At 41.5% G+C, this 12,579-nt stretch overlaps 1 protein-coding gene across 1 annotated transcript in view; it reads right to left on the bottom strand.

Moving 5' to 3' along the window:
• Positions 1-10,589, bottom strand: part of LOC122329133 — a 37,318-nt gene extending 26,729 nt beyond the window's left edge. The window contains 7 exon segments of the mRNA XM_043225339.1: positions 4,195-4,203; positions 6,132-6,238; positions 6,392-6,562; positions 6,711-7,092; positions 7,202-7,252; positions 7,497-7,588; positions 10,553-10,589. Coding sequence (XP_043081274.1) covers positions 4,195-4,203; positions 6,132-6,238; positions 6,392-6,562; positions 6,711-7,092; positions 7,202-7,252; positions 7,497-7,588; positions 10,553-10,589 — 849 coding nt within the window.
• Positions 10,590-12,579: the final 1,990 nt, after the last annotated feature.

The raw sequence follows: 12,579 nt of genomic DNA, 5'->3' as shown, positions 1-12,579 counted from the left end.
TATTTTTAATGCTTTTCTGTATGACAGCATACTCTCCCGCCAGGCAATACGAAATACTTCTAATTTGGTTTTTCTCCACCTGCGCTCCATTTTCCGGGCTGCTCTCTTTAGGGTGCGTGTGTTGTCATTATACCATGGAGTCAGATTGTTTTCTTTTATCTTTTTTAAGTGCAAAGGAGCAACTGTATCTAAAGTGCTAGAAAAAAGAGAGTGCATAGTTTCTGTTACATCATCAAGTTTTTGCATCGTATTGGATGAACTAAGGAATTGAGATAAGTCAGGAAGGTTATTTAGAAAGCTTTCTTTTGTGGTGGAAGTGATGGTTATAATGGATTTAAAGACATTAGGCTTTATTTTCAAGCATTCATACTGTCCCTGAAGGTTGCAGTGAATACAACAGAGCAATATAATAGCATGTAATACAATATTTATTGTATAATCCAGTGGTTTTCAATCCTGTTCTTTGGGATCCACTGCTCTGCTCATTTTGCATGTCTATCTTCTCTGACAGCTATCTTTCTGGATCCCCAGGAATAAGTTTGAAAACCACTGGTATAGTTGAATCAATTTTGGTTAGAAACATTCAAACCATTTTTGTAATGGTTAAAGCCAGGTACATTAAAGGCTTTTTATCTTTTATATTATTTTAACACTTTGTGTCAATTACCTGTGTCAACATGGTAGACAAGTTCTATATTGCTATATCTATACTAATAATCCAGTATAAATTCAGCATTGCATTAGGCTCTGTTTAAAGATTTAAAGGGACAGTTCACACAAATTAAGATATGTTTGATGAAACCAGAGAGCTTTCTAATCCTGAATGGGCATCAATGCAACTGAAATGTTCCCTGAAAGCATTGACAGAAACAGCAGTTTACATCTGTGTGATTTAATTTGATCTATAAATTAAATATAATTAAAGAAATTAAACAGATTAAAGTTTAATTGATTTAAAGAGAAAAATATAAATGCAACGTAAATAGCTAGCAAATATTAAATATAATATTTAATAAAGATATATATGCATATATATTTAAATGTAATTAAATATGGATCTATTAATCTGCATTTGCATGGATTTTCATAGAACTTCGGGTTGAAGTTTAAAGTCACAGTTAGTTCAGAACATCTAAGGAAGCCAAAAAAATGCTAAAATGAACATAGCATCGAGCGGGCAGTGTAAATTGAATGAGATTAATCTCCTATTGAATGAGATTAATCAAGAGAGTAATGAGTTGCCTAGTGTCTGTATGATGGGAAGGGCTGCTTAAATGGACTTTGATAAAAAAAAAAGAGAAGTATGGGCATTGGTGATTTGAGTTGAGGCTGAACCGTATATGAGTTTATGGAAAAAATTGGATTCCGCTAGATATTCATTGATGGAGCTGACTTGGAGTTTTTTTGTGATATTAAGGTAAGAAATTAATTAAGTGATAGACAACAGGGAGAAGGCAAGTTATAGGTGGAAAGGAATGCTTTAAAGTAGCAAAATTGCCATATTCTGGGTGAAATGGCTTGGAGAATCAAATCAAGTGAAGCTTCGAAGAGAGGTCTTAGGAGATGATTCAGAGGTATATTAGTTCTGGATAAGGAGGTGCTGGGGTTGGCAGGGGTTCTGCATCTAGGGCCAGCATGCTGAATTTCTGAGAGGATCTAGGTCCTGATACTGTTTGAGATGGGGGGAGGATCCAGAGCGAGGGTGTTCGGTGGCATAGGTAGGGGCGTGGCTGTGGATAAGGCATAGGATTTAAGGTGGGTAAGGGGGTGCTGGAAGGAAAAAAGGTCATTTGAACCGATTGCAAAGGCAGGCTTGCACTTTGAATGGCTACGGGGACAAGACTGGAGGAAAAGTATGGAAAACAAAGGGGGTTGTTCATCAGTGGAGGCGGCCTCATGCTTTGGCCAGCTCCGGAGGTAGGCAAAAAGCTAGGCAGAAGACAGAAGTGGGATAGGGGGTGCCATAGCCTGTGCCATTAGTGAAGGTGGCCTTGCAGTATGGTCGGCTCTGGTGGCAGGCAAATCTGTGGGGAGGTGGGGAGGAATGCTCGGCCTGCGCCGGAGCATTATATTGAGGCAATGCTGGCTGGTGTTTGGGAGATCGGGAGCTGCTTGTGGCTAAATCTGGGAGTCGGCCGGGCTTCCTGAAGGCATTCTGCTGCAGCCTGAAGATCAAAGGCATGACCCTGGAACTGTAGTAGTCGCCTCGGGGCATTGATAGCGAGCATCCCCGGCTTGACTTTTCCCTGGCCTTAGCCGAGGGAGTGGGATTTAGGTATGTCGTTCCTGTTTGTAGCGAAGCGTATAGGGCTAGCGGGAGATGGCCATAGCCACATTTGTGAATGCCTGGTGCAGGACACTGTCCATTTCTCCTTGGCTGGAGTGAAGGAGAGAGGCATAGGAGGATGGTTGTGGAGAATGTGATCCTCTGCACCTAGGAGAAGGAGCGGTGGTGGTGCTGAAAGACCTATGGCCTTGGGTTGCAGTTGTGGGATCAGCTGGACGTTGGCCTCTTGAACACCAGCTAGAGACACTGCGTTAACGTAGTTGTTATCTTCTGGATATAAAAACACACCAATGCTGAATCGAGAGATACCAAGGCAGGACATTCTAGATAATTTATAGCAGATTTCTATTGGACTGGAAAACAATATAATCACTAATGACATACTGGCTGCGTAAATTATTTGTGCATGCTTTTCCCAAAATTTGTTTATAAAACAGTTCTGGGATCTTTGTATTGACCAGCGCAATGTACGGTAGAAGACAACTGGCTCTAAGAAGCACTGTTCACAACATCAGGCAATGTGTCTGTGATTCATTTCCATTGATCGATTTGTGCACTCTTTTTCAGGGTTGAAGAAACTCCCAGATGAGAATGTAATCATTTTCCTCCTCAAACCAATCTACACTGTAAGGGCTTAATGGAGATAAGTTTCATTACCAGATTTATAGCCACTTCTGCAAACACTGGCCTGTAACATCCATTCTAGAGAGAGGAGTTCAGCAAAGGTTGGCTGACTAAGGGCATGTTTGATTTTTCAGGACGTATCAAGAGTGATTTTACCTGCTTCCCATCTTTGATATATAGAGTACTAGATTTATCATTTGCATTTGGATTCCTGGATAAGCGATCAGACATACAGCATGTGCATAAATACACAGACTTGACCCAAGGCAATCCAGTAAAGTTAACCTTTAATTGATCTCGTTGAGCAAAGTATTTCCCAGTACCATTTAAAGGGTTGCTTTGGCAGCGACGTCTAAGAAGTGAGGTAAGCCGGTTGACAGCAACGTCATTTGTGCACACGTTCAACAAGGGAAACAAAGAACAGGAGAATAGAGGACGCTGTGATCGGAGCTATGTTTTGTTGTGTCTCACGGGTTTCACAATAATGGACATGAGGACTATGAATCTCTACATCAACTGGCAGTGCTACATGTCACTGAGCAATATACAACAACAACAATAACTAACAGTAGCAGATCTACTCCTCCAATACCAAATACAGTAATATTGTCCTAACCTTTACCATGCTAAAATCTTCGGAGAGTTGTTCTAATAAAAATGAGGGATATTGTGAAGTGAGTGTTCCTGGAAGAAAACTCAGGACAGCAATTGACATGTTTAAGGGAGTTCAGAAGCAGTGCTTCCTGATAGAGAGAATAACTCACTGTTAGATAACATTATTAGGTGGTTTTGTCTGTTGCTCTCTGCTCTATTATTTCAGGTTATTAGTGGTTCCGTTCATTCCTCGCCACAGCTGATTGTAGAATACAGTATACAGTTAAACCTTAAACATAATAAACAAATAAAAAACAGACATTTATACTTACCATAATCAGACTCGTTCATTCTGTTGATGACCCACTACCCAAACAATAAAACATACATATACTTATTTTATAATACTCACAGCTACCAATAACAGACACATTTGACAAGGTTTACATTCCTCCCACAGAGTTCTGCAGATTTTTCTAAAAGAAAACATGCTGACGAAGCCAAAAAAAGCCTGCAAATTCCATCAGAGATAAATAATCAGAATAATAAATAATTTGATTGACTCACGCATTTGATATGTGCTGAAATAAGGAAAGTGTACAGCCTCCATGTACTGTATACTTACATAGCCTGTCAGCGAGCACAAATTGAGGAATAAAGTAATGATTCCAGGAACATATATCTTACACGGGTAAAGGCTGGTGGAATCCTACACCACAGCATGAAAAAAAATTACATAAATGAACATTACAAAATAAAAATAAAAACTATGATAAAACACCAGTGCAATACTAGTGTTTGATTTTATTGCTAACTTACCCATACTTCTCTACCATATCAGCCACAAGGATGTTTACCAGCTTCTTACCGGCTTTATCACCGTCTAAAAGTCTGAAGGACACCTTAGATGTTCTCACAAGCTCTTCAAAATATCAGCATCAACATCAACTCCTGCAAAGTCTTTAGGATCACATTGGCTCCATGCGGCAAGTTGAGCTTTGTTGAAGCTTAGAGGTAGAAAGTACCATTCGATTTCATGTTCAAACTTAAATTTTCCAATGCAACAGATTTTGAGAGATTTTAACATTACTATAAGGTAAAAAATTAAAACACCACTTTAGTGCGATCACAATTTTATTTGGGATTAAGTCCATTTATAATATACTGAATATCTGATTTAAAAAGAAAGTTACGGATATTATGATTATTATGGCTTTTTTTATATGAGTAATAATAGTTAACTTCAACGTAAATAACACTAAGAATAAAGTTACTCTAAAAGTGAAAAATGTACCTTCCTTAATGAATTCACAGAAGTCAAAATCGCCATTTTTCACTGGTATTCGGATCCAGTTTGGGTTCCCTTTAGACTCCACTTGAACCAGCATTTCTTCAGAATGAAACACTCTCACAGGATAATCCCAGTCAGTCGGTGTGCTTTTTTAACAAGCTAACACAAAAATGCCTATAGTATCTAGATGAGACCAAAACTAAAACACACACCACTACAGCTAACGTTAACTCATAAAAATAAACATTAAAAAGCCAGGTCTGCAGCACCCCTCGAAATAAACCTACTTTTGTTAATCTAACGTTAGCACTATGCAGCGCATTTATACGTTGTTCCACAGACTATATTTAACAAAACGCCAAGCATTTCTAGCGACTAGCTGAAATGTTTTATAAAGCTGGTCAATGTGTAAGATGGCGCCCACGCTTCACGATTTAGGGTTTTGTATGAACTCACTATTTATTAAAATGCTCCTTCATTTAGGAAATCCACGGACACGTAATTAGAGACCTAGTTTAGACCGCATCCACAATTTGAATGAACCTTACTGAGGTACGCGTTATTAGTACAACGTGGTCGATTTATCTTAAAGTCACAAATTGATCAAATGTGACTTACACGACATATACTCCTGTGCATGTGTATAAAAATAACACTTATTTTAGCTATACCATGTGAGAACCTGTTTTATCTGCTTTTTCTTCGTCTTCAAGTGAAATAAAATGGCGGACATAGTAAGTGGAGGTGTGGCTTTTTTGTTTTTACACCTCTTTGGATTAAATTTCACACTGACACCGTCTTAAAAATAACAGCAGTGTAATTTTATCACCATGTAGTGTTTAAACTATGTCAACACTGTTCATTTCTCCCAGCCTGGCATAGGCTGTTTTTTCAGTAGGTCCAGAAAATTTTACACAAGTGATTTTTTTTTGTAGAGGTTTTATTGAATAAAATGTAACTCTACCTATTTAATAACTTGAATATATTAAGATCAGTTTGAGGAGCTGACAGGAACGGTCTTTGTGAAGTCTACATTAGTATTCCTGTTTTGTGCGCTAAATTTATAATATTCTCCATCTTCATTTTCTCTGGTTTGTGCACACTTTTTTACAGTATAAAATTTGCTCCTTGGTTTCGTGTGTTAATTTCTTAGAAATTTGTTTTTCATTTCGTCCATTAAGTTTGCTCTTTTTTTTAAACTAAGCTTGCTGCTCCGGAGACTCTCTGGTGAATGGCTTGTGCAGTTTCGGTCATCCGCTTCTTGTACTTTCAGAAGAGGGATTCCTGTCATCATCTGCCTTCCCTCCTAAGTCACTCTGCCTGACTCTGAGCTACTCCTGACATTTGTCCTTGCTGAAACCATTTATGCTGTAGGATCTCCTCAATAGTCGCTCTCTTAGTTGGGTCAACAGTCAGGCAGCGACTTATCAAATTCTGCAATTCTGTACAAGTTTTTCATTGGTTAGTCATGTGTGTTCTTTCATGTCCATGACATGCTAACGTTGTCAAGTATGGAAATATGTAGCATGTATTAAACTTTGTGTGTTTAACAATCTTAATGTCACTGTGTTATTGGTAGTTGATTATTCTCTCACCTGTGGATACTCTAACGTTAAAACTCAGACTGCCATGCATCATGTCTTCAGGACTGCTAAAGGGTCGACATTTGCACATCATTGCGTACATCATTACACCCAGAGACCAGACGGTTGTTGGCTCTGCCTTGTATCTTAAGTCGTTGTAGTATTCAGGCGGGCAGACTCCTCCTGTTCATGAAAGCAAGGCATATTCAGGTTACAAAATCTATTTGCAAACAAATGTCACCAGAAACTTGACCAAATGTCCATTTGTTTTCATTAAATCACTACTCAGAAGTTTGACTTCTCATTAGGCCTCATAGTAACGCCAACTTACCTATAAAATCACCCAAGTAGCCTGTACTTTTGACGAGGTCACTGCAGCCAAAGTCTATTAGTTGGACTCGGTTAGTCGTCGTGTTGATCAGAAAGTTATTCAACTTAATGTCCCGGTGAAAGACACCTCGGTCAAGACAGTGCTTGGCCCCGAGCACCGCTTGATACATCAGGCTACGTGTCTGTAATTCGTTCGCCCAATGCATGTTGTTAACCACAAATTTGAGCAAGTCCTTGCAGGGTTCCGGATGTTCCAGGATGAGGATGAACCGATCCTCCTCTTCAAACCATTCCAGCATGTACACAATGTAGGGGCTTAATGGAGCCTGTTTCAGCAGCAGGTTTGCAGCCACTTCTGCAAACAGTGGCTTTGAACAGCCAGGCTAACATTAGAGAAAAGAGTAATTAAGAGTTCAATATAACATTTCACTTCTGTTTGCAATGTAATTTGTATGTAGTTGGTATTTAATTATGTACATTATGTCAACTTACTAGTTCAATATAACGGTCTCTTTCACACTTGAGGATGATTTTGATGGCAACCTGCAAAAAATAAATGCAATCAATGAATAAATAAATGAAATTATTTATAAGCGCACTGTATGTTACAAATGGGCAAACTGATTATATTGAATCTGCAAATTTATACACATATATACACACACATAGAAATATTTGTGATCATGATATTGTGATTATATATTTAAATTGATATTAAAAATGTTTTGGTCTAAGCACTGATCGATATCTTCTATATACATTTGGTGAATAAAGCTGTGATTCCTACCTTCTTGCGTTGATTTTTGAAGTCCTCGTACACAGTGCCAAAGCCTCCTTGTCCAAGCTCATCTCCCACTTCATAAATCTCATCAAATGGTACTGCAAAAACATACAAAGAGAGCATGTTAATATATGAGATTCAGTCTGACATGAAATCCTGTGGCAGTGCTTGAATAAATACATGCAATTCACATCAGATACATGGAGAATAAATATGCTCAATGTTTGAAACTATAGCTACACCCAAAATTGAACACAAAGCACGTTCAAATTCAAATGTAGTACTACAGAAGTATGAGCAGTATGAGATTTTGAGTTCACCGTAAGTCAACATGTAACAGAAGGATTCTTTCAATTGCTTTTAGGCAATACTACTTTGTCAACAGTTATCATTTACGTTTGGAATACCGTATGAGGAATTATACATACATGTATACGCACACAGACAAGTGGAAATAGACTCACCTGGAGTTGGACGGCTGAAACAGGCTGCTCGGGTTTGATCCTTGATTCGTCTATGCTTGTGTGACGGGACTAAGTGATTGACATCAGTCTTCACCTATCAGGGACTGGGTCAGTCCATTTAAGGCTGGATTGGTTGTCACTCGGGGTGCGTCACGTCCGATTTTTCCCGCCCGTGTTCATTGTTTGTGTGGACTAGCTGCAGTGTCTCATTTGCATTGTTGCGGCATTAGTGGAGCTGATGACTGTCCGCCTTTCAGGCATGATTTCCTGTACCCCATTGTGTGCGCGGAAGGCATGAGTGACAAACCGGTGCCCATAACTATTTATTGCGGCGTAATATTCTCACGGATCCTCCCTTTCTTTTGTTCGTCTTTCAGAAAACGCGTGTTTTTGGACTCATCTTATGCTGTTACATTATCCTGGTTACAACGCGGAAGCTGCCATCAGTAACTCCCAAAAGGGGACTGTTCGGGTTTGGGATTGATGTGGTTTTAAGTCCCGCTTTGAATTTATGTATTCACCCCCTTATTCTCATTCGTTACACTTGTCTTTTGTTTTGTTCTATTTCATTTTGTGAATTTAGTTTATTTTCTTTTTCTTGGTCGAATTGTTTGGTTTAAATTTACTTTTTTGGATGTAACCCGATTTTGTATTTGATTTAAGTCTTTTGTTTTCTTTTGTTTGTACCCTGTGGTGCGGCGTGGCTTTAATGTATTGTTTGTTATACTTTGAGGTTGATGTTGTTGTAATTTTGTATTTTACTTTGTTTTTGCTTCATTGCAGGAGCTGGGGTCCCACGGGTGGTTGGATTTCTTTCCTGGTGGTGGTTCTTGGTATGCTGTGTAACACTGAGTGTTTAGTAGTGTGATCTGAGTGCACAGGTGTGTGTGTGGAAGTGTGCCATCGTAAAAACCGAACTCCTCTTGCCACTGGAAGCCTCAGCCCTGCTGGATGTATGTGATTTTGTTCTAGGGCCTCAACCTTAGATTAATTTTGTATTCATATTCTTTTGTTTTGAAGCGGTGCTTTTTCTTTTTGCCCCCGTATTTTAAAGTTTATGTATTAATAAACTTTATACTTTTATATGCTACCCCAGTGTCTGGCCTAACTTCTTATGAGGGATCCGAACCTGTGTCCAATTATAATTGTTCCCTGGGAATAATCCCTAGGGTGGCGTAGTCGGATTTCTTTGAGTTAAGCGTTGCTGTTAAAAACGATTCCCCCCTCCCGCCACATTCTGGCGTAGTCGGCAGGGTTCCCTCTTGTGTAGGCCAGAGACTCGGGAGTGATTTGTTTGTTTTTTTGATAGGAACCAGTCCGTGGCAGTCCCTTTTTGAGGTGAATCGGCAGTTTGAGTTTCCATATTAGTAAGTCTTTGGGCGTTGACTGTTATGGAGGACGAAATGCGTGAGTTACGAGATTTGGTAGCCCAGTTAAAAGCAGATAATGAGAGGCTGCGTCAAGAACAAATGCCTGTTGCCCAGCCGGGCCCATCTAATGTGTCTCTTCCTACGGTAGTAGATCCCCCACTCATTGGGGCCGGTGCACCAACAGCTGAGCGACTTGTTTTTGTCCCTCGAGATCGTAAGTGCCCTAAGTTTAGTGGTCGGTCGGGCGTTGGCATCGATGAGTGGGTGGAGGAGGCTCAGGCTTGTATGCGGCTTCGCCACCTCTCTACAGCTGATCAAGCATTTTTTCTGGTTGATCATCTGGAGGGAGAGGCGAGGGAAGAAATTCGTTATCGGCCAGCAAACGAAAGGGAGGATCCAAAACAAATTATTAGAGTATTACGTGAATTATATGGTTGCACAAAGTCTTATGTAGCACTTCAAGAGGCGTTTTTTTCCAGAAGACAACAGGAAGGAGAAACTTTGGTGGAATTTTCTTTGGCCTTGATGAGTCTTTTGGATAGAGTGAGAAGTCAGTCACCTCATGGCATGCCTAATGCTGACGTTTTATTGAGAGACCAGTTTGTGGAGTATGTTAATGATTGTGCTCTTCGACGGGAACTTAAGCAACTAGTGCGTCGTCAACCTACAGCCACCTTGTTTGAAGTTCGTAGCGAAGCCCTGCGTTGGGAAAGGGAAGGCATGCCTGGGGGTGCGTGGTAGAAGTCAGTCAGTCCTTCCGCTTATGGCATTCAGTATGGTGTACAGGGACATCAGTATGTCAACAGTAAAAAATGGTTCAGCGGCGTCAGAAATGAGCGAATTACGGGACATGCTGCGAAAGCAGCAACAACAGTTGAATCAATTATCCCAAAGTATGGCTCAGTTGCAAAATCCTCAGGTGCGCCCGCGACCACTGAAGGCCAATATAATCTGTCGGAAGGTGTCAACAACCTGGCCATTTTGCCAGGGATTGTGACGGGGAGAGGATATCTGTCCGCCCACCACCAACTCGCGGGAATGTAGCATTGATGAGGGGTGAACAGTCATCGTCCATGCAGCCGCCGGAAAACTAGTTCCCACTGAGTTGCAGGGCCACAGCTTGGTTGGGAGAAGGATAGGCTCAACGAATGTCACTGATTCTGATTTTATGTCACGTTTATGTCCACTTGTCCAAAACTTGTCGTATCTATGGGTGGGGTTAAAGTACCTTGCCTGGTGGACACTGGTTCCATGGTGTCTACCATGACGGAGAGCTGTTTTGTGACTAATTTTGGGTCATGGGGTCAGGAGCGGCTTAGGTCATGTCATTGGTTGCAGCTTCGAGCTGCAAATGGCCTTTCAATCCCTTATGTTGGTTATTTGGAATTGGATGTGGAGCTCTGTGGGCGTGTGGTTTTAGGCTGTGGTGTGTTGGTGGTCCGAGATCCTCCTGGTGGTGTCTGTGCACAAGTTCCTGGGGTGTTGGGTATGAACATCCTCAGCCGATGCTACCGGGAGCTCTTCGGCCAGCATGGTACAGCCCTTTTGATTTGCCATCAGTGTCAAGGGCCCCTAGTTTCGTTTTCAAGCTTTGCAACATTGCCATCGGATAGATGCTCAACCAGTTGTGGAAGGTAAGGGACGCGTAAAGATGCGTGGACGTCGGGCGTGTCGCATCGTGGTGGAACTATGAAATTTGTTGCTGCAACTTGTTCCGTGCAATATTCGGGTAGTACCGTACTGTTTGAACCACCCACTTCTGGTCTACCAGCAGGTTTGTTGGCTTCTCCTGCTCTTTTGCGGGTGGACAATGGTACTGTGTATGTGCCTGTAGTTAATGTTGGTACCAGCGATATAGTGCTGTATGCCAACTCTATTATTGGTACTGTGAACAAGGTTGATGTGGTTAGTTTACCCCCAGAGGTTGCCGAAGTTAAAACAGCTGAAGTTAGGGTGAGTATGCAGGTTGTGCAGGCTTCTCCTACTGTGCAGGAACAGATAGCCACGTTAGATTTATCTGTGCTGTCGGAAGAAGAACAGGGTAAGGTTAGGGCATTACTGGAGAAGTACTTGCCCGTGTTTTCTGCACATGATGGTGATTTGGGATGTACTAATCTAATATCCCATGATATACCTTTGTTGGACGACATCCCTGTTAGACAGCGCTTTAGACGCATTCCGCCATCGGAGTATGAGGTGGTAAAGGCGCACATAAATCAACTGTTGGAAACCCAGGTAATCAGAGAGAGCTGTAGTCCTTATGCTTCGCCAATTGTTCTGGTGAAAAAGAAAGACGGTAGTTTACGTATGTGTGTAGACTATCGCCGGTTAAACTCAAAGACTAGAAAAGATGCATTCCCTTTACCACGCATCGAGGAGACTTTAGACTCACTGGCAGGAGCCCGTTGGTTTTCTACCATGGATCTGGCCAGTGGGTACAACCAAGTACCTGTGGCAGAGCGGGATAAACCTAAAACTGCTTTTTGCACCCCGTTTGGCCTTTTTGAGTGGAATAGGATGCCATTTGGGTTGTGCAATGCCCCAGGCACCTTCCAGCGATTGATGGAACGGTTGTTTGGGGATCAGCAGTGTCAATCCCTCCTTTTGTATCTTGATGATATTGTAGTATTCTCCTCTTCTGTTGATGAACATCTTGCTCGGATGGAGCTTGTCTTGAGTCGCTTGCAAATGGAAGGGTTAAAGGCCAAACTATCTAAATGTGCCTTTTTAAAAAGAAGTGCATTATTTGGGACATGTTATCTCTTCTGAAGGGGTCTCTACTGACCCAGGTAAGGTGGAGGCAGTTGCACAATGGCCTCGGCCAACTTGTGTTTCAGAGTTGCGCTCCTTTTTGGGGTTTGCTAGCTACTACCGGCGCTTTGTGGAGGGGTTTGCTAAGTTAGCTGCCCCTCTCCACAGGTTGGTAGCGCAGCTGGCAAACTCAAAGCGTCCAAAGCAAGTGGCCCAAGACTTTGTTGAAGCCTGGTCAGCTGAATGTCAGTGTAGCTTTGAGGGGTTGAAGGGCAAGTTAACAACAGCACCAGTACTTGCCTATGCTGACTTTTCACTACCGTTTATTTTAGAGGTAGATGCCAGTCATGGTGGACTAGGGGCAGTCCTTTCACAGGAGCAGCAAGGTAGGGTGCGCCCTATAGCCTATGGTAGTCGTAGTCTTAGGCCCACGGAACGCAATACATCTAACTACAGTTCTATGAAATTGGAGTTTTTGGCACTCAAGTGGGCCATGACTGAAAA

The sequence above is a fragment of the Puntigrus tetrazona genome, chromosome 23, assembly GCF_018831695.1.
Source record: "Puntigrus tetrazona isolate hp1 chromosome 23, ASM1883169v1, whole genome shotgun sequence".
NCBI classification, from domain to species: Eukaryota; Metazoa; Chordata; class Actinopteri; order Cypriniformes; family Cyprinidae; genus Puntigrus; species Puntigrus tetrazona.
Note: the sequence above shows the minus strand (reverse complement) of the source record. Positions and strands in the feature narration are given on the sequence as shown.